The 22,925-nt window shown below is 39.0% G+C and overlaps 1 protein-coding gene across 2 annotated transcripts in view; it reads left to right on the top strand.

Moving 5' to 3' along the window:
- Window positions 1-731: 731 nt before the first annotated feature.
- unkl (unk like zinc finger) overlaps window positions 732-22,925 on the top strand; it is a 30,296-nt gene continuing 8,102 nt past the window's right edge. Inside the window, exons 1-13 of one of the 2 annotated variants that reach the window (XM_034189517.1) lie at window positions 732-853; window positions 1,492-1,701; window positions 8,079-8,255; window positions 8,470-8,603; window positions 8,773-8,908; window positions 8,992-9,109; window positions 9,578-9,662; window positions 12,920-13,080; window positions 13,412-13,600; window positions 19,958-20,008; window positions 20,257-20,434; window positions 21,724-21,813; window positions 21,919-22,152. In XM_034189517.1, the coding sequence (XP_034045408.1) occupies window positions 789-853; window positions 1,492-1,701; window positions 8,079-8,255; window positions 8,470-8,603; window positions 8,773-8,908; window positions 8,992-9,109; window positions 9,578-9,662; window positions 12,920-13,080; window positions 13,412-13,600; window positions 19,958-20,008; window positions 20,257-20,434; window positions 21,724-21,813; window positions 21,919-22,152 (1,828 nt within the window). In that variant the 5' untranslated portion in view covers window positions 732-788. The remainder of the gene's footprint in view (window positions 854-1,491; window positions 1,702-8,078; window positions 8,256-8,469; window positions 8,604-8,772; window positions 8,909-8,991; window positions 9,110-9,577; window positions 9,663-12,919; window positions 13,081-13,411; window positions 13,601-19,957; window positions 20,009-20,256; window positions 20,435-21,723; window positions 21,814-21,918; window positions 22,153-22,925) is intronic. The other variant, XM_034189515.1, reaches the window with a different exon arrangement.

Raw genomic sequence — 22,925 nt, forward strand, 5'->3', positions numbered from 1 at the left:
GTCACCTCCTCTGGGTCTGGCGCCCTCTCGTGCTTGGAGCCCGCACTCCAAGCAGGGCGCCCTCTGGTGGTAGTGGGCCAGCAGTACCTCCTCTTCAGCGGCCCACACAACAGTAAACCTGTATCAAGGGAGGTGGTGGCGTAACAGCTTGCATGTTGGACTGGGATGCCAACAACTCGGGTTCGCTTCCCGATTGCAACCACGCTCCCGACTGGTACTCTTAACATCAGTGCTGAGGGGGAGGAGTGACATGTGTCGTGGGCCCTTCTGGAAACAAGTCGTAGACTTTCGTTGGTTACCCAAGTTAAATAAGAAACCCTTCTTCTAAGGTAAAATGCAGGTGACAAAGGTGCAAAATTGCATGCATATATATATATATATATATATATATATATATATATATATATATATATATATATATATATGGAAGCAAATGAGCAAAGCACTCAGGGTCTTTTAAAAAGTGTACTGATCCTTTAACAACACATCATTTTACAACTGATTTTTCTTTTTTTTTTTTTTTTTGCATTTGTCCTTCACATAACTAACCTTACCATTTTGTGTTTGGAAGAACATTTCTGGGGTTCCAATACTACATTACATGAGATTCAATGGAAGCGTCATTGTAAAATAAACAAATTAAAAAAAATAAACGAATAAACAAAATTATTAAGTGTTTGCAGCACCCCCTGGCGGTGACTTCAAACTTCTGCCGTCGTGCAAGAGGACGTGCGCTCATGCCAGCAACAGATCCTGGCGCATGCGCACTTCATTATTTTGACTGAAAAATGCCGTCGGTTTCGAAAACGGCGGTTAATGCGTCTCCACAAACCGAGAAACCAACCCACTACACGTAAGTACAGCTGCTGCCGAGAAATAACTGCGGCGACGGTTCCGGAACAGTTTTTCCATTTGCACGCGTTCCTGTGTGCATTTACGGCTCTTGCATTCCTCGACTCTTGTGTGTGTGTGCGCGTTAAAAACATGGTGCTTTTCCTGGCTTTGTGACTGCACGCTAGCGACGCTAGCCGCCGTTTAGCCGACAAACCTCTCCGTCGACACGCTCACTGTCGTCCGAGTCGTTTGGGGCTGTTTTCGCGGAGCGTGGTAGGCGTTTCGAACGGTCCGCTGTACGGTTAGCAGTCCACTTCTGCTAAACGATTAGCCTGGAGGCTCGCTCGCCAGTAAACAGCTCGGCCTTATTTTGAGGTCCCTCTCGCTACGCACTTTTAACGACGTACGCTCGCGCAGTTTCAAGCAGCCTTGCGTCGGTATTTGTGCTTATTTCTGTTCCTGAATAGCTAGTCAACGCTAGTCACCCAAAAATACGCTGTGGGCTACACCACTATTCTTAAACAGCTACTGCTAAACCCTGCCTCCCCCTTATACCGTTTACTTTTGGTTGGTAATAAATTTTTTTATGAGCGGTTTTTAAACGGCGCCACTTTAATTTTGTTTGTTTGTTTTTCTCCCTCTCCGTGATGCATTCAGGTACTTGAAGGAGTTCAGGACAGAGCAGTGTCCGTTGTTCCTACAGCACAAGTGTACACAGCACAGACCCTTTACCTGCTTCCACTGGCATTTTCTCAACCAGCGACGAAGACGGCCCATTAGAAGAAGAGACGGAACTTTTAACTACAGCCCAGACGTATATTGCACAAAATACGACGAGACTACAGGCATTTGTCCAGATGGTGATGAGTAAGTAGAGTTCCCTCACTGCTACTTTGCAGCTGCTTCAAAATAACAGCGTGGTGATGGTGCTGTGTTCAAGTCCCTGATGCTACAGAGCGGGCTGAGATTGGAGCGCAACCGATGTGGTTTCTGCTGGACCCATGCTGATTTTTCCCTGCACTTGTAATAGCAAAATGTGTGGGTGGGTTAGTCTATCCCAGTCATCTTATGTAAGCAGTGAATGTTATCATCTAGTGTATATACAATTTAAAAGGTATATAATGAGGGCAAACTTATTCAAATTTGGTCAACTTTGATGCGCCATATCAGTTGAAATTTGCAACTTTGTTGAGCGTCTGTTGTATCCCATAGATGTGTCTGCTACATCTTGGATGTGGCACACCCTTCATGTCGGCTAACAACAAGATACAGGAAAGTAAAACCAGAAATAAACAATGGGCAGTATGGATGATCGGGGATGACACTAGGGCTAGGAGATAATATGATTTAAGAAAAGGTGCAGTGATAATATTTAGATTGATAATAACAAGCTTTCGACATTTATACTTTTGACTTGCATGTTGCCCGTGGGGATCCATGGGCTCTAGATTGGGTACTGTTTTTCATGGGTGGTAATAAATTGTGCAACGTTTCTATAATGAGTTGGAAAGGTGTGTGAGTCCAGAATGTTTTTAGAACCTTAGACCTCAACAGTTTTTAGATGATGAACTCAACCTTTTTATTTCCTGTTAATTGTGTAATTATTGTATTGTTAATTTACTGTCTTAGTGTATTTATAAATTGTTTAGGTTCTTACCATATACACACTATTTTTAATATTTTTGTTATTACTTTTATATTGTCATTTGATTTTTAAATGGACCTCAATGGAAAAGTGTTTTCACTCTCTTGTCATCCATGTATTTTTAACATATTTACAATTATATTATGTAGTTACATTGAACATGCTAAATAAAATCATGCATGCCCTTCACACTTTTAATATAAACATGATTTACTGCCCCCTGCTGGAATGGTGTGTTCAGAATGTAATTAGTAACATTAGCTAATATCTGCAGTTTCTTCAAAAATATTAGTCCTATCAATGTTCTGTTTTCACAGCATTCATCCTTGACCCAAAATACATACACATACCGGCAAATGTCAGCTCTCCCCGGTTTCTCCTTGATCGAAATCATACATACGCACGCAAACAGAGACCACTTGGCTATTACATTATAGATATGCATAAATCTAACAGCTTATCACACAGCAGTACTAAACAGCAGCATTGGCAGTTTTTAATTTTCACAACGTGTCTGACCATTATAACGGCTAAGTGTTATTTGAGCTACCTGTGGCAAAAAAAGAGATTGGGGGGGGAGAGCAACCAGTGATTGGCACAAAAATGACTGCAAAAGTAGTGTTGTCCAAGCTGAGGGAACTTGACCAAAAAAGTGTTATGTAACTGAGGACTGTAGTTGCGCTGATACTTGTAACAGGATTACAAGGATGTAAATGGAATTAAGAGAATGTGGATGTGTCTGGAATTAAGAGATTATTGTTGTTGCTGCTATTATTGTAGTAGTAGCACTTTGTAACCATATATGCAGAGACCAAACTTGAACCAATTAAACCCACTAGAAACACTAAAACACTTCATGTTTCAGTCATTATCAGGATGCCCTTGAAACTGAAAGCATTATTAAACAAATATCAATCAATGTAGGGATTAAAATTCTTCATCGCTACAACGGATTTCCGTCAGTTGGGCTGCCAAAAAGCACTTTGCGCTAATGGCGGTGAGCATTACTGTGCCTGTTTGGGGTTCTAGCTTTAAAATCAGGATAGGTAAGATGAGGAAAGCCAAAAATATTAAAATGATTACGGCTCTTGTGGTTAGTAATCTTATCAAACAAACATGTAAGTTGTGACATCAATTTTGGTTAAAGGCAAAGAAAAGCTGAAAATGTGCAAAAGAAAATACAAATGCAACATACATTTAGTATAACTAAACTGAGGAGGATCAGGGTGAGAAAATAGTCAATAAAAAACTCTCCAGAATGCATCCCTGGACATCAAAAACCCACAAATTTCTGACCCCCTTCCAACAAATGTCTTTTATCAAAAAAAGAACACCCCCACCACCCACCCACCCATTTCAGATCTTGGCTTCAGGCCTGAGATTCTAAGTGGTATTGAATTAAGTAAAAGCTTTACAAAAGCTGTCCCCCTAAAATGTGTTTTTTTCCTGAAGTATTTAAATAATGTGGAGATTAAAGTATTTCTATAATATGATGCTGCATTAGAAAAGCGCAACAATGGTTAGTCAGTGAAATATAATCTTGTTTAGCAGGAGAACAGTTTGCCATTTTCATAGCTGTCTCCACCTTGTTTTACCTTAAACACTAGCATGTGATCATAAGAGTTTCTATAAAGTAAATGGTGACCAGTTTATGATTTGGCCGTTAAAAAATTTTTCTGTCAGTTTTTTCATCTTTAATCCCTGTCAGTGTGGGGGGGGAAAATGTAAAATATATTTTGCCCTATCACCCAGCCCAAGATGATACCAAAACACCTCATCTGCAATTTATCCATGGAAAACTTGAAACTCACTTTTGAAACCTTAGAAATTTGCTCAGGAGTCCTTGTGGAACGGAACACATCACATGCTGTGGAACACTGGCACCTGCTGGATGGTTCAGGAATGTGCACCCACATCAATTTGTGAACTTCGTATTACACGCATACAGTCACTTCAGGATCTGTATTGCAGTAGAGCTGCAATGATTTATTGATTATGAATCAACTCTTAAATTAATCAACTGCTTTAATAATTGAGTTGCCATTTTGCTGATTGATTTTCATATAGTTCTCTTTGTATCTCTTCGCATTGTTCAGAAGTAACAGATGTTCAACTCCACTTGTTTATGGGTATTTAGGGGCCATTTCTGCTATGAACTAGTGTGAAGGTGTTTACAGATTTTGAAATGAATATCAAATTTCAAACCAGTCTAATGGTCCAGTCAGAATTCTGAAGGGAATCAAATTTACAGGGTACATTACCAGCACAGGCAAATCAGTACGTGTGACTACAAGCTACATTAAAATAGTTGGTGTACTTTACATACAACAAGCTGGCATCATGAAACACACGAGTCAGTATAGTGGAAATTGGTGCTTGTTTGTTTTCAGGCAGATCATAAGAAGTGGTGAGAACGTTGCGGAACATGTTTAATCCGTCGCACTAAGTTACTCTGGATGTGATGGTGTGCCGTCCACCGTCCATATTACATCACAAAAATGAGAGATGGTGACCAGCAAGAGCGACCAGCAGCTGAATCACACATGCATTGTGTCATGGTTGAATTAACACTGTTTTTGTTGTTGTTGTTGTTTTTTTTTTTTTAACTGTGTGTGTGTGTGTGTGTGTCTCGCTGTAGTAGGATCACGTCTCGCAGTTCATGCAATGTGAAAAGGTGAAGTCAGAGTTTATGTAGTAGTAGTGTGTTAACAAGTATCTGTCAGGTAGGATTAAACACTACATTATTCTAAATTTATCAGGGCTAACAAAAGAGTAACTGAGTTGCTTTGTCAAAACTGACTTGGGCTTATGTGAAAAATTCAGTGTTGCATAAGATGCTGATGACACAAATGATTACAACATCCTTTGTTTTCCCATTGTAAATTGATTTTGGGCTTTTGCAGTGTTGGCCAAACATAATAAAACACATGCAGATGCTGCCTTTGCTTAATTTGTGGAGTTTCGTGGGTTACTTGGCCGATAGATTGACAACAGTGTTTACGTTTGTAATTGAGCTTGAGAAGTTTGTCTTTCTGATACTTTGTCATGTACAGCCACTGTATTCTTCAGTCATTTTGATGGGAAATGTCAGACTGCCTTGCTATGTGCATGTGACAGTGTAGTTGTGTGAAACAACTGTTGTCCCTTTTTTATTATTTTTAAATAAAATAGACATATTAAACACTGTCTTTCACACGTATTGACTTAACAGTCCTTTGGCACAGAATAGCAGCATCGGTATTCCTCATTAATTTACGTTAATCTATAGCTAGTTGCTTTAGGGCAACCTCATTTTGCATGACTGTGAGGAAATGGTGCAGCACTTAAGCACCACAGGGAAATAAAAATAAATTAATGAACTTGTTGGGGGGGGGAAATGGAAGACTTCACGTCTTACTCTTCCTCCTCTGCCAATAGCAGCTATTTTTGTATGACCTTATGTGTTGCCATAGCAACTGTTGTCTCAAGAAGGGAAAAATTGGTTTGTTCGCAGTGACTATTGATGCATTGCTTGAGACACTGCTGCAATGTCTGTTGCTTTCACAGTAAAAATGATGTACGGTTATAAGAATATTGTGGTTTAATTCGGTTTGAAAGTCATTTGCGTTCATGGCACATTGTTTGCATTTGTTTCTAACCTTTGCAGTGTTGGAGGGTTGTTATTTTTTCTTTACTTTTTTTTGCTCTAACTTGATTTTTGAAGACATTTCACGTGGTCTTGGTTTTGAACAATTAATGTTTCTTTTTAGTGCAACAATCCTAAAGCCTAATCCATTATTTCATTGCATTTATTTTTCAGACAAAAGTAGACTGTCCCCTTATTATCGATAGGATCGGCACAAGTATTTGTTGGCAGTCAATACCGATGTAGGGAAATTGGTTTATAGACATTGTTCAGTGTCACTCGTGCTGGCTGCATACAGTCAGTCTGGAACATAAGTAGTTGGACACCCACACAAGCCTGTTAAGTCCTTCACAGTTTCCATGTTTTTCTTGGTGGCTATCCATGGATGCCAGAAACAACCATTTAGCCTTCTTGGACTGTGATGTTACGATGGGAGAGAACAGGCAGCTCCAGACAGGGGTTTACAGAAAACCAACTCACACTGACCAATATCTGCTCTTTGGCTCAAACCACCCCCTTGAACACAAGCTCGGGGTGATCAGGACACTTCAACACAGAGCCCTACAGGTGCCCACAACTGCAGAGGGAAGGGTTAAAGAACAACAACTTGTCCGGAAAGGCCTCACAGTATGTGGGTACCCACGATGGTCCCTGGACGAAGTGCAGAATTCCCAGAGAACAAAGAGAGCAGATAGACAGGAGACGGAGACAAGAAGAAGAGTGTATCTCCCTTATTTAGCAGGAGTAGGGGAAAAACTACAGAGGATCTTCAGACAGCACAAAATCCCAGTTTACTTTAAACCTTTTAACACCTTGAGACAGAAATTAGTTCACCCTAAGGACAGGATCCCTAGTTGCAAACAGAGCAATGTAGTGTATTCTATCAGATGTCAGGAAAACTGTAACGAACACTACATAGGTGAGACTATGCAACCTTTACACAAAAGGCTATACCAGCACCGCAGAGAGGGCGCCAGTGGACCTCAGTCTGCAGTTCATCTCCACCTTAAAGACACTAACCACACGTTTGAGGACAAGGAAGTTAAAATATTAGCCAGAGAGAAGAAATGGTTTGAGAGAGGGGTCAAGGAGGCATTCTTTGTGAAACGTTTGAAACCTAGCCTTAACCGGGGAGGGGGTCTCAGACACGCTTTATCCCCTGTTTACAATGGGGTACTCAGGTCAAAGCAGTTTCAGTCTTTTGTTCATGGTAATGAGTCATTCATGTCATCAGCAGAGTCGTCAAGGGAGCGATCAGGAGAGGGACAGCTGCCCTGTCATTAGGAGGGTGCTAACTAGAGCACAATAGGTGCTAATTAGAGCTATTGTTTAGTCACCAGCCTATAGCAAGTCTGCCTCTCGGTAGGAGGGGTCTGGTTAGGTTTAAAACTCCAGCTTTTGTGACTTCTTGATTATTCTTCTCTACAAGAGTCAAGACAGAAGTCAGACCACCAGAGCAAGAATTTTAGCTGAGGAAGCTTCTGTGATTTGAAGCGAAATATCCTCGCGTCAAGCAACCCAGTCCAGTCGAAGATTCAAGCTTCTCTACTATACCAAAAGTAAAACTACTCATGTGGAATCCCCCATTTCAGAGTAATATATATTAAAGTCTTGGATTTATGGCATCTTTCACTTCGGTGTGTTCATTAACACTGTGCAATACAAATATATTAAATTAGAATTGAAATTGTATTGAACCATTTTTTTCTGTCAAGTTATTAGTTCAATATGATGTAAATATTATACTACCCAGGTAGTATGCAACAAGATGCTGTGCTCTCAGCTGTAAATTATGTTGACTATTGCAGTGTACTGTGATACTTATCTTATTGTGAGGTCCTTGCCAGTACCCAGCACAAAAACAGAGGGTGCTCTTTCTGTGTATATTGTATAGATTTGAATGGTGTGTCATATTGTTTTTTATTGTGATGAGCCATTGATTTTAATTGCAATATTGTATGCTTGTATTTGCAGCTGTCCTTATTTACACCGGACCACTGGTGACACTGAGCGTAAATACCATCTACGCTATTACAAGACTGGAACTTGTATCCATGAGACAGACGCCCGAGGGCACTGCGTGAAGAATGGTCTCCATTGTGCTTTTGCTCATGGGCCACATGATCTCCGACCTCCAGTCTATGATATAAGGTGACACACAAAACAAATATTGGCTTCTCGTTTCCCTGCCAAGCTTCTTAGCTCCAATAAGCCTCACAATAGCATGAACATATTATAAAGTCAATATATGTGTTGTAAAGGCTTAATGGTTCACGGGACTTGCTTTGTTCCTTTAATGTGTAGGGTCTAGCTTTATGTATTTGTTACAAAACAAAGGATGAAAATAGTGTTCTAATTTACACAGAGAGATCCAAGCACAAGAGGCCCTCCAGAATGGACAGTTGGGACCTGGGGATGGTATTCCTGATCTACAACCTGGTGTGTTAGCCAGTCAAGCTATGATCGAGAAAACCCTAACAGAAGACCCCCGGTGGCAAGGTGATGAACCTCCACTCAGATGTTGATTTCATATAATGTTGAATAACAGCCAGCTTGTTACAGGGTAGTTATCTACATCATCTCAGTTCAGTCAGCTGTACTGGCATGAGTATAGTAAACTAGATTATTGCCAAATTAATGTCAAGGTAATATTTGCTTCCCTTTGCAGATACCAACTTTGTTTTAGCTAACTACAAAACCGAACAGTGTACTAAGCCTCCGAGACTATGCAGACAGGGCTACGCTTGCCCCCACTACCACAACAGTAGAGATCGAAGACGAAATCCAAGAAAGTTCAAGTACAGGTGAGATTTGACACATTTATTCTTAAAAGGCGATATGTCCTGCAATTGCATCATACCGTGTGACTCTGTTGATGATGCCACAGGTCAACACCGTGTCCTAATGTGAAGCATGGTGATGAGTGGGGTGAGCCTTCAAAGTGTGACAGTGGAGACAGTTGTCAGTATTGTCATTCTCGCACTGAGCAGCAGTTTCACCCAGAGGTAAGAAAATTTAAAAAGTAGAACTGTAACAGATGGGTGGCTTGTTGAAATTTAAAGCTTTAAATATGGGATTGTGTTGTGATTATTAGCACTGTTTTAAAATCCGCTGTTGTAGGCTGCATCTATTTAATGTAGCATTAATTAGATTAATTAATGCTAATTAGATTAATTCAATGAATTGACAACTCTGAATGAAAATAATTACAAGTTTACCTTCATGTTTCTGCTAGCTTACATGCCTCACCGTGTTTGTGTAATTTTTATAAGTCCAATATTCTGTGCTAATCGATACAAATAAATGAAGGAATTGGAAATAATCTTTGAGTGCTTTTAAATGAACCAAATAAGTAAAAGATATTGAGTAAATATGATGTATGTTGTCAGAAAGATTTTTTTTTTTATTGTGCAAAAGATTTCCTAGATTCCTCTTGCAGTTTAAACATGTTTTCTTTGTTTTTCTTCTATAAGATCTACAAATCTACCAAATGCAATGATATGCGGCAAACTGGATACTGTCCAAGAGGGCCGTTTTGTGCATTTGCACATGTAGAAAGTGAGTAAAATTTGGTCATCACAAATCCTGTTTTATTAAATTCCTCATATGTTGGTGTATTCACATGACCCTGTGGTTAGACAAATGATTTTTCTCCAAGTACGCTGTTGACTGATATGCTGTAAACATGGCAATATGTATCAGGGGTGGAGGGAGTGAGTTTTTATGATATGAGAACTGAATTTTGAATCTGTAAAATTGAAATGCTTATTGGTGAGGTTAGAGAATGTACTACTGTTACTCAACAGGGGGCACAGTTTATTTGTTATAGACTTAATCTGCATATTACTTGACATAACCTCAGTTTAAAGCAGACATGAAAAACATTTAAACAATGGCACAGTGAGAGAACACAGGTGCTCTGGTTGAGTAGATTGGGCTGAGGTGTTACACTGCTGGGTGTAACTTGGCATTGAACCTTCACACTGAACATGGAAAAAAAGGTGATATCAAGAAGAGTTCACCTGCCTGATGTGCAGTTGCACACAAATTGATACACCCATTAAGTAAAATTGCCTAAAACTAATGGAAACTATTTTTAAAGCTTTTTTTTGCATTCAAGTCTTGGGTTGTAAAAGATACATCAGAAGTAGCAGTTCACTTCAAAATCTATGTAATTACCAAATATGCAGTATGATGATGATCCTGGAAGGGAACAAAAGACAGAAAATGTGAATGTGATTGAAATGTGAGCTATTGTTTTTGTACATATAAGTCAAGAAATACAGCCACTCAGAGTTTATTATTCTACCCCCCTGAAGTAAGTCAAAGTATATTATAGTATTAAATTGCAATATTTGTAGAGTCACATTTGCTAAAGAACTGTGATGTACATAATTGGCAATCAAGTATTGTGATGTACAGTGTAGCTCATCAAGAAATAAGTGTTTTGTTCGGGCCGTGTGTGTTTGTTTTTCTGTCTCATTTATTGTTTTATGTGCATTTTAAAATACTTACTCTTAATAAATGCATAGCTGATCATCATTTGACAAAAACAGTAATCATTTTTAAGGAAATGATGATGCACATGTTAAAGTTGTATGTGATCGTTAAGTTGAATGCTGAAAAAAGTCAAGAGGCTGAACACTGGACACCATTATACTTTGTTTTTATTTGCTGTGGAAATCTGGTACACCATGACATTCTTGGCCAGTGTCATTTCAGATTAGGGATATACAAACAGGGAAACATCAGTGTTGGCCAATAAAAGTTTGAGAGGTTAATTATCATCATCTGCTGATGTGAAAAGTTTGCGCTGAATAAATTATCCGAAGTGATGCATTCACGGTGCAGCATGTATTATTCTCCCTTTATAGTTGAGTCGAAAAAGGGGGTTAGCGTGCAGTGGTGCGCACAGTTCTGCTAATCCGCTAATTAGTGAAGCTAACTTATTTGTTAGCTGATTAGTTTTTGAACTAACTTTGAAAACCATCAGCGGACCAATTAACTTCCGCTAAATTTAGTTCGGATAACTTTTAGACCACTAACGTGTTTTTGCGGGCATAGTGTATAAAGCTTAACAGTTAAAAACATTTGTAAAGCCTGAAATCATACATTTTAGTGCCTGCCTGTTACACGTTTTGTAGCAGACAGACAGCTATTAGAGGTAGAGCTCAATCCTTTGCCAAAGAGGAGAGCTACCAGAGAGAAAGGAAGAGGGAGATAAAAAAAGTTCCTTTATTTTCATAGCCATACAGACTTGCAGACATATCACAGGAGTCATGCACAGCAAGACAGCTTTGATTTATGGTTAAAAGTTTAAACAAACTAATTCTGGACAAGTCTGTTTTATAAAGTGAAATTATTAGCTGTATGTTTTAGTTTTAAAGTAATACACTAATTTTGAAGATTTTAGTGTCTGTAGACACACGTGCCAATAGGCATTATGGGAAATTAAGTTTCCTGTCATCAGTGGTTGGTCGGTGTATATATAAAAACCAACACACAAGTGACTGCAACATGTGTTGGTTTTTACAAATAAATCTGTATTTGTAAATATATTTTTTCATTTGTAAAAAAAAAAAAGAAAAAAAAAAAGCCAATTTGAAAACTGAAAAGTCTAAGTGATTCAGCACTTTTAGCGAATGTGTGGCAGTTGGTATTCACACTGCTATGAATACTCCCATCTGCCATGCAGTAGATGACCGGAAAATAGTTTTCCCATAATGCCTTTAGGCATGTGTGTCTGTAAACGCTAAAACTTTCCAAATTAGTGCATAAACATATAGCTGATATTTTCACTTTGTAAAATGAGGTGATGTTAATTTTCAATAACTTGTCTGGAGTTAGTTTAAAATCGTAACTATAAGTCAAAACTGTCTTGCTGTGCATGACTCCTGTGATACGTCTGTATGGTTGTGAAAATAAATTAATTGTTTCTCTTCTTTCTCTCTGGTCACCAGGTCTCTTGCTGAGAGAAGGCAGATCTGAGACAGAAGCACTGGCTCATTGTTGTCAGTAGCTGCCAGTGTACTGGAATCGATACTAAAATTAATTGGTTTAGCTGTAACTTCTGCATAATTTTGTAGGGGTTTATTGGTTTAGCTTTATAAAAGTTAGCTTTTCAGTTAGCAGATTAACGGATACCACAGCTAACTTTTTGGTTAGCTGTGCCAACCACTGTTAGCGTACACCCCCGGAGATAAACCTTTAACATTTTTATACAGGGAAATATGTGTAGAAAAGGTTTTGCTATGTTAAAAATTTCACAAATTGCCCCACATATCTTTTTTTAATGCAAATTAACTCAACATTATGGAAAAATCTGTTATTCCCCATATCTCCATTAATATGGGAGATAACTAAAAATATAAAAGCATCTAGACCCATGTTTTGACAGTCAAGGATCATTATCAGACCTGTCTTGAAGTGATCACGTGTCCTTTTTGTAGAATATACAGACTAGTGCCGCCATTACTGAAAAATTTATTTTTCACCACATCTTGCCATTATTTAAGATAATTAAACAAATATGGTGTCTTGACCTATGTTTTGAGGGTCAAAGAACATTATTAAACCAGTCCTGAAATGGTCACGTGTATTTGGCATGTTAACATGGAAATTTGACAGAGTAATTGAAAATCAGTATTGACACTCAATCCCTTAAAACTTCTGCATTGTCATTGGCTTCACTCATCACTTTCATCTCCAGAGTCAAAGTCAAATTGTGGGCTCCAGGCTGTTCAAACCAACAGACAAATGGACAAAAACATGACCTCAAGGTAATAATTATGTGATATTTATGCTAATCCTTCCAGGAATTCCCTCCACAGAAGAAACCATGAGCTCATTTCTTACAGCGATACAGTCGGGTTCACAGCTTGTTTCCCAGCAGTATTCGGAGTGTCCAGCCAGTGAGTGGAACAGCGGAGGCAACTCCAGCACCAGTGCAACCAGTAGCAACGGTCAAGTAGGAAGTGTATGTCTTCATAATTATATCAGAGTCGCAATGCTTTTATGAAATATTCTGAAAATAGTATCGGAAAAAATGTAAAATGCAAACCAGTCATTTACATTCTGTTTGTCATTTTCTCATTTTAGTGTTGGCATTTTTTATTTTCTCCATTATTTTCTTTCACTGCAGTGCACCGCATCCATACATTAGTTTAAGAGCAGGCAATTTTCTGGACGAAAGTACTCATTTAGAGGATAACTTATACTACCCGTTATAACCGTCAGACACTTTCAGAATAATTTGAGGAAAAATGGGATCGTTTTTATTTATGATTATGTGCACTTGTCTTTCTCAGGTTTCGTGTTCTAATAGCTCAGCTATAACGCCAAACTCAGGAAGCGACAGTTTGTTATCCCCAGTGGCATCCATCAGCAGGCCCAAATCGCTAACTAATAGTAGTTTATGTTCAGAGTCTGCTGCATCCTGTGTCTCATCTCTGTCGTCTAACTGTCCTAAAGCTCCGGGCTTTGAGCGTGAGGATCAGGTATGCAGACTGCCATCTATAGTCCTCTCAGCAATTCAACACAAGCTAATCCAAGATACCGAAATCATCACTCATACATTTCAAGTCACTGTTTTACTTTCGTTTATTATTTCTATGCAATTTTATTTACTTATTTCTTGTTTCCATACAATCTGCATTGTTTTTTCCTGGTTAAGTATTGATGAATTTATGAATGGCTGCTCTCTTCCATGGGGAAAATTGCACAACGACAACACCACGAAGACTGGTTACGAAGGACCCTCCCAAAACACATCTGTTCAGCATTTTGACATATTCACCATCAAAAGACCACAAAAAACACAGATTTCAAGATGCAAAAAAATTACGGTTTCCCATCCACTTCAATAAAAGATCTGAGGGAACAGTCCCGAGTCACTGAAGTAAAGCAAACATTAAATCTCTCTCTCTCTCTCTCTCTCTCTCTCTCTGCATGTGTGTCAACATGAATCAAACATTTTTACACATTAAGCAATCTGTGACTGCCTTTCATTAACCAATAACTCTGCTACTTAACAAAAACATTTTAGGGATTTCTGAGAGATATTAAATCACATTACGTCTATAAAAATGTAATTAAGAGGTGTTTGACTTATGTTTGCAGCAGGACAGAAAATTGAAGGAAGCTCTTTAATCCACAGGTTTTGCCTTCACTTTGACTTCTTTCTCAGGACATGTGCTGTCCATCGGGATACATTGCAGACAAACCCGTGTTCGATTCGAAAGAGTTTAACCCTTTCTTCATTTATTTTGGGATGTCAGAAGAATAGATTGTTTCATAGTTGGGATTGAAGCGTGTTGTGCAGACGCGGCAATGTTGAGGTACCTTGATGTACAACACGCAGTGGTGGGCACACTTCCGATAACAGATAATTATCAAAGATAATGTTTTCTTTATGGGATTATCTTTTTAGATAACTTTAAAAACCATCATCGGACCATTTATCTTCCGATTAATCTTTGTCCGATAACTTTTAAACCGATAAACAAAACTGAACAGCGACAAGCATTTTTAAAATTAGTTTAGCACTCACCTGTTAAAAATTTTGTAACAGACGCACAGCTATAACCTTTGCTAACAGAAGAGAGCTGCTTGTATAAAAAGCATCTCAATCCTCTGCAAACAAAAGAGAAACAGCCCCAAAAGAAAAAAAAAAAATTTCTTTTAACGCCATACCAATAGGCTGCCGATATCACCTAAGTCATCCAGAGGCATACGTTTTTAACTTATGGTTCAAATTTTAACCAAGCAAATTTTGGACAAGTTATTTAAAATTACTGTCATGTCTGAAGTTTTATTAAATGAAAATATCAGATGTATGTTTTAGTTTTAAAGTAATGTGCTAATTTTTAAGGTTTTGTGAGTACATCCTATGACCCGCAATGCATTTTGGGTAGGATGATGTAATCTCAGTACATCATGACAGGACAAATGCATTTCAGACACTCTGTTCAGGCTCCACAGACAACAGCATTAAACTCTAGTGCCTAAAACTCTCTTGAATATATTCTCTGCGTTTATAGATGTTGGTTTTATTTGCGTTTGTTAAATTCCACGCATTTTAAATGTAGCAGACAGGGATTACTGTATCTGGAATTTTGTTTTCAAGGCCTCTACTGCCATCTACTGGTCAGTAGTGTTCACTAAGCGTGTGGGAACCAGTAGATAGCAGTGTTCTATTTATTTTGACCCCCGTTATGTCAGATGATTGTCAAATCAACTTTTTGGCTTTGCAAATGGCTTTTTTTGTGTGCAGTGAATGTATACATTATACAAGTTTCACTTTTTTAATGGAATTACAACCTTATTTCATTTTCAAATTCTCTAATTTTTTGCATCCAGCCTTATTTCCTTTAGAAATTTCCTTGACAAATAATATCAGTCTATTAGGACGTCAGGTTGTGTGTTACACATATACATGTGTGTGTATATATTTTCCAACTTATTCCCATTGATGAAATGTTTCTTTTTCTGCCTGAAAGCTTATTAGATGAGTGTGTTCACGGCTCCGTTTGTTTACAAAATACACACGTGTTACAGACCTTGAAATCCAACAGCAGGGATTGATATTATCCAAAGATTTATGAACATACAAATTAACATGCTTACACTTTATCATGATTTTCTCCGTTGTGAGATATAAAAGTGTCTTATCGTAGCGCTCGTGTGTATGTGCATTATAACGCAGCGCACGAGCGACGTTACGATATTCTTCAGAACGACAACATACGCAACATGCATCCAGCAGCAGACACGCTGCTGTCATAGACAACTGCCTGTAAAGTTTTTTGGCAAGTTCTAACTTTCTAAACAGCGTAATTTTTAATGAAAGCCGCTTCATTTGTGCGGCTCTTTCGGCGCCATGTTTGTTTTTTCAGAGACAGCAGTAAGCTCTTCCTACCCCTCCAAACGGAGGGATTTGTAGCCCTTCGCCTTCCCCTCCGCCTCGCTCCAAAAAGAGGCACTTTTACCCAGAATCCTTTGCGATCTGTCTGTTTGTTACAAAACCTCAGAATTAGTGCATTATTCAACATTAAAAGATATATGTTATATTTTAACTTTGTACAAATGACATAATTGACATTAATGGAGTTATTCTATCGGTATTAATGTTATTTATAATCAAAACCATAAGTCAGCATGACTTTATTTTTCAAGACCTGCACCTGACCGGAGCATCGTAATTGATAGTTGGCTTTATGGCTGCTCTCGGAGTGCCTCTGTGCTGGGAGCTCTGTAGTAAACAAGAGCTTCCAGCAGGGGCAGAATGTTGAAAGAAAAGTGTGGTCTCGTTGTGGTTTGTTTTTATTTTTATTATTATAAGCTATTAAATTTGTTATACTACTAGTTGTAGATGTGTCAGAAGTAATATTGGAATTTATTTATTGGTTATCTGTAACTTCCGGTACATTTTTGGGTGGTTTATTGTTTTATCTTTGTTATCAAAGTTAATTTTTTGGTTATCTGTGCCCACCACTGACAACACGCCCCGCTTGCTGTGTCAACATCAACAAAACACACTGCTTACCCTGTGTACTGACAGCCTGCTGAATGCATGTTGCCATTCAGAAGTGATAATCCACAGATCGTAGGGTCACTCACTGACGCTTAATGAAGTAACTCAATTACAGATTAGTAATTAGTAATTCAATTACAAAAAAATGTTCGGGCTAAATTCTTTGCCTTGAGGCTTCATTTAACGCTGTAGTACATACGCCAGGCCTGTATGTGCCGCTGTAACACTTCCACCAAAAATGGAGAATAAGACCATAGATTATGCGCGTAACTCATGTAAGAGCTAATCAAAGTAGCAGGTGTCACTACAAGTTTACAGAGCCACATGCTGAGTAAAATAAAGCCATTTAAGAGAAAGAGGGTCTGCACTGATCATCTGAAACAAACTTATTGTGCATTTAAAGTGAAGCACTGTATGTTTTTGTTTTTAAAACACGGTCTGGTCCACTGGCTGCGCTCCACCTCCACAGATGAAGCGAAAGGATGCGCACTTTAAGAGAATCATGTTTAACTATTCAAAAAATGCCTTTATTCGGACTTGACAAGACTTTTTATCAACAGGCTGCACAGGTCATTCATCAGTGCAGCTTTTGTGGAAACGCTGCACTCCAAAACTGTTTATCACTGGCTGTGTTATTTGCCAAGTATCCACAGAAAACAAGGAATTTGACTTTAAACACAGAATAAATCACAGTAATAAAAAGTGCAAATGAAATGTGCAGTAAGAGGGGAAAAAAGAAGAACGTCCTGTCCGCAGACTGAAGATTTCACAGACCACCTGGACTTATTATTCGGCAAGCTCAAAAAAAAAAAAGAAAATTACTCGGGAAAACAGAGAGAGGGGAGCACCCTAAATTTAAAAATCTGCATGGTGACACAGTGACATTGTGCCATTGCTTAGGGAGAGACCTGCCACTACTTTTTGTCCGATTACTTGAGTAATTGATAAAATAATCGATAGAATACTCAATTCCAAAAATATTCGATAGCTGCAGCTCTGACATGCTCTGCCTTGATGTAACAGACCAGTACTGGAAAGTCTGGTGTTTTCATGGTGACAGTCAGAAAAAATCTGCAGTGTTCATATCTGCACAATATTTCAAGGAGTTTTTAAAGCAGTAATCATGTTGACTGGGTTGACATGCATACAGTGCGCAGTAACTCTGACCATGGTAAGGTCTATTATTGTGGGAGTAAACAAAGTTATTGCTCAGCCATTTCTGCGGCCAAGGATCCTCGGTTCAAATCCCAGCCTGACTGGAAAATCACTAAGGGCGCTTGGAGAAGGTCCTTATTCCCCTAGTTGCTCCCAGTGTGTAGTGAGCGCCTTGTATGGCAGCACCCTTGCATTGGAGTGAATGTGAGGCATTGTTGTAAAGCGCTTTGAGTATCTGATGCAGATGGAAAAGCGCTATATAAATGCAGTCCATTTAACATTTTACCATTTACTTTGTATCTATTTGTTTGGGCCAGGAAGTCAAAGTCATATGCTGCCTGACGTCACAACTTAACAAGCTGGTATCATCAGAAGTCACAAAAAGTCATTTGTTGAGCCTCTCTGAAATTGTGTTGCATACCTCTACAGGGTTTTCCCCAGATATTTTTAGTATAGCGGTGCTGTTGGCAATTATCGCCTGAGGCAGCACATTTGTGGCATGTTTGTAAAATATTGGACAATCATGTACTTAAGCTCACAATAGCATTCAAATAATGAGCTCATAAAAGCTCATTAAAGAATGCTCAGGCATTAACATCATACAAGGTGATATGTGATTTATTAAATACATTTAATAAAATACAGTGCACATTCAATTGACTGTGTCAGCTATCAATAGTATTAGGGCAGGTTAATCCAGGAGTCGACAAGACCTTATTTATGACTTTGTTTTGGCGATTAGAGATATCCTCGTGTATTATAATAAATATTCTAGAGAAAGGCAAGAGCTTCTCTCAGAATTCAGAAGAATAGGCCTGAAAGTAGTTTCTGTAGGAAGTATTTTAGACATAGGTTCAAGTTAGAGGGTGAAGTGTTGGCTTTTTAAATGCTTGAAAGACACTGGGCTCATCAAGAGGGTTTAGTACTGCTGTAACGGACTTATGCAGAAGGTGGCAGCAATGCAACAATAAGGATGCCGGCTGCCATTAAATACCATAGAAGAAGAGAGCGTGCACTTGATTTATTTCACGGGGGTGCATTCTGAGGTCGGACAACATTCCTGCATTTACAGAATGCCACAAGAAACCACCAAAAAATAAATAAAAGTACTTAATTTACTCATTTGTTGTCAGTCTGGATAAAATCATCAGACTCGGACCCACTGATTTTGCAGCTAATCTTGTTTCCTCAGCGGAGCGTGTGTGAGACAAAAACAAACATGGCTGACTTGCTGAAGTTTGATGACATGGAGATGTGAAGAAATTTGGTTTTGCCACTGGAAAAAAATGGTAAAATAAACACAATTTTGCGAATATTTGTACAAGCCTGAGCGGGCCATCATTTTAGAAATTGTAGTGGCCCAACAGTGGGCCAAATCGCCAGCGGGCAAATGGCAAGGTCGGGCCCTGTCAAATACAAAAAAAAAAAAATCTTGAGACATTGATAGCACACACGTATGTATGTATATGTGTGTGTGTATTTACACTGCCAAATTCTCTGAAACGCCTTTGGAGATGGCTTATGGTAGAGAAATGAACATTAATACACGAGCAACAGCTCTGGTTGACATTCCTGCTGTCAGCATGCCAATTGCACGCTCCCTCAAATCTTGCGACATCTGTGGCACTGTGCTGTGTGATAAAACTGCACCTTTCAGAGTGGCCTTTTATTGTGGACAGTCTAAGGCACACCTGTGCACTAATCATGGTGTCTAATCAGCATCTTGATATGGCACACCTGTGAGGTGGGATGGATTATCTCAGCAAAGGAGAAGTGCTCACTATCACAGATTTAGACTGGTTTGTGAACAATATTTGAGGGAAATAGTGATATTGTGTATCTGGAAAAAGTTTTAGATCTTTGAGTTCATCTCATACAAAATGGGAGCAAAACCAAAAGTGTTGTGTTTATATTTTTGTTGAGTGTGTGTGTGTGTGTGTATGTATGTGTATATATATATATATATATATATATATATATATATATATATATATATATATATATAAAGCCACTGTAATGAGACTATAACAGCGCAGCACCGTTATTCTGTTGTCTGGGGAGAACCCTGCTCCGATGTCGAAGAGATGGAATTCATGTTTACACTTTAATTTTGCGTGTCTGAGTTTTGTCTTTTAAACGTGTTTTTGTGAAATATTTTCATTTTCAGGTTAAGAACAAGGGACAAGGGGATCAAAAATTGATGGACCAAGACAAACAGGTCTGATTTCAAGGCATTATTATGGTGTGATAAATCAAAACAAATATAGCTTGCTGTTTTTAGTATTTTTGTTTATACACATAGTATAGTTTGCGCTGCCTGGCGATTGTTACAAGTATTATGTTCATAGTGAAAGAATAACCACCAAGTATACGCTGGACATTGGTTTGTTTTTCCTTGGTAACCACCAAATAGTGTAACCAAAACTGAATTTGGCAACAACAAAAATATTTTGTTTCTTTTTTTAGACACAAAACACTGCATTCTCTGCCGTGAATCCTTTGGCATCAAGCTTTACCTCCAGTATAACATCAAGCTTGGCTTCTAGTATTGGCTCTGATAGTTCCTCACCCACCACCTTATCAACAATGAATGCAAAAGCCACTCCTTTCTATCCAGGGAGCAACACAGTGGAGTCGGTCATAGGTATGTAAATGCAAACCTTAAAAAGTCTGACATTGTACCTGTTGAGCCTGTTTCTTATCACTTGGTGTTTTTGTTTTAAACCACCTAGAGCAATGTGTGCATGGTGCAGGTGTCGTACCTAATTCCCACCCATCCAGTTGCAAATTTTCCAGTGGTGCAACCAGTGGGCTTGCCATCATTGTGTGGGGAGTCAGTCAGTCATGACATCTCATTTCATTTGTGAGGGAAATTACTTCAATAGTACTAGACCCATTTTGTCACCACATTTGATATATGTATTACACAGTGAACCCAAGAAGCTTATCGATTTTGGGGTCACAGTCGCCACTAAATATTTTGAGTGCAGTAACTTCTCTCCTGATTGTCTGATTGTCACCAAACTTGGTATGTGTGTGAGACAAAGAAGCCTATTAATTTTGGAGTCAAACGTCAAAATCACTCAACTGTATTTTGTAAAAGCCTTCTGCAGAAAAGCATTTTTTGTCTGTGGTAAGCTTATCAAGGTTTACCCGGAACTCCATGTGTTCACATAGATTAAGAGGATGTTACAACCAGCATCACAGTATTTAAATTGCTGTTTTCTTGTTTTCAATTTTGTACCTGTGGCACATTGCTCAAAAAACGAGGTGTGGCCAAGCTCACACTTGACGCCTTCATAGTGCCCATTACAAAGAAGTGTTTCCACTTTATACCACCAAAAATGTGGTATAAAGTCGCACACTGCATGTTTCTTTATTCAAAGAGTGCAACATTCTCAGTAGCACAACATTCAAAGTGTGCCTGTTACTTGCACTCACCCGTTGGCACGACAACTGTAGGAGGGGAAAAGGATAAACAAAAAAGAGGAGAGGAGGGAGAGAAATAGTGAAGTATTTTACAAGAATCTCTCGCACCCACTTACTCACTCACTCACTCACTGAAGTCAGCACTCAAGGAAAAATACTAAACTTCGCCTTACTGCTTCACCACCGCTGGTGCTGTCTGGTAGGTTGACACTACTCCGTTAACTTGCCGGGAATCCTTTCACTTGTGTCCACTTTCTCTGTACCAGAGTACTGTGCTCCTGGTGTACTGCAGCTTAAAGGTGGCAACATGTTCCACTTTCTTTTTTTATTTTTTTTTAATGGGACTACAGCAAGCCCATTAATAATGAATCACAAACCCTTTGTGCACTGTGCTCAATGGACTTGAACACTTCCCGGTGCTTTTACTTTCTTGTGTTTTAGGCTGCGTGCCATAGGTCCTCATGATGGGGCCTCTAATGTTTTTGTGGTTGGTTCCTCCTCCAGGTTCTGCCCTGGACCTCAATTTTAGTGACATTAATGTTGCATCTCTTGACAAGGAGTTAGAGGAGCAAGACAACAATGTAGGATTGCCAAGTAAGGACACTTAATGTTTTGAATTACTAACAGTTGATTAAGCATTTAAACAGTTTGCTTCTCTTTGATTATTTGTTTAAAACTGAGCTGTTATTGTCCCCATAGGTCAAAGGGCACTCGGTGGATCTGCTCCAGTTAACATTCCTGGCTCCCTTGCGCGATCCTCCTCTTTAAATTCTTCATCTTCCCTGTCCACTTCCCCGTTAAGCTCCCTCTCACAGTCGCTGTCACAGTCCCTGCTGTGTGGAACCATGTCGCAGCAAAATCAGCCTTCGCCCATGTTAGCCAAGCAAGAGCATGGTCTCCTGGGAACACCCACGTCTTCACAAAACTCTCTCGGTAATCTGTTGACTTCACATTTTTATCTATCTAGCTAGCTATCTAGCTAGCTAGCTAGCTATCTACCTATCTATCTATCTATCTACCTACCTACCTACCTTTTTCCCCAAATGAAGATATTGTGAAATATTGATTTTTAGTTCATATTTCAGTCTCCAATCTTAAGCCCATGTTCACATGTAGTTTATTGTGGGTGCAGTGTGCACCAAGATTAAGCAGTTTTTAGATTCACTGATACTTTCACACTCATCCACAATCAGGAATTTTCTTTTTCTTTACACTTGAAATGAGAAACAACACCATTTTAAAAAAACAGTAGCGATGGAAACATCCTAAAAGGACTTGATTACTTTCAGCACACATTTAAAACCAAAGCAAACAGAACCAAGTCGGGTCACATCATCATGGCGTTACTATTTGGAGCTTTTCCTGATGTCAGACTCCATATAAAATACAATCAACAGTCATCTCTCTTCAAGCAAATAAATATGAATAAATGTCTTTATCAAAAAGGAAAGCGTGTCTAATGACACAAAGAATTGTGCCATTAAAAATGCACAGGAACAGGTGTGAGTGCGTGCGTGCGCCCTGTTACGGCACAAACGAACGGACGTGTGTGTCTGCTTACCGTTATGGCGCAAATGAATGCGTATGTGTGTGCGTGCTAACGAACAGACATTCATGTCTGGGTGTGCGCGCGCTGTTATGGCGCAAAAGAACAGACGTTCATCGGGGCTGTGAAAACTCGGCCGACCTGCGAAATTCTGCGGATT

Source organism: Thalassophryne amazonica, chromosome 16, assembly GCF_902500255.1.
Source record: "Thalassophryne amazonica chromosome 16, fThaAma1.1, whole genome shotgun sequence".
In the NCBI taxonomy this organism is placed as follows: Eukaryota; Metazoa; Chordata; class Actinopteri; order Batrachoidiformes; family Batrachoididae; genus Thalassophryne; species Thalassophryne amazonica.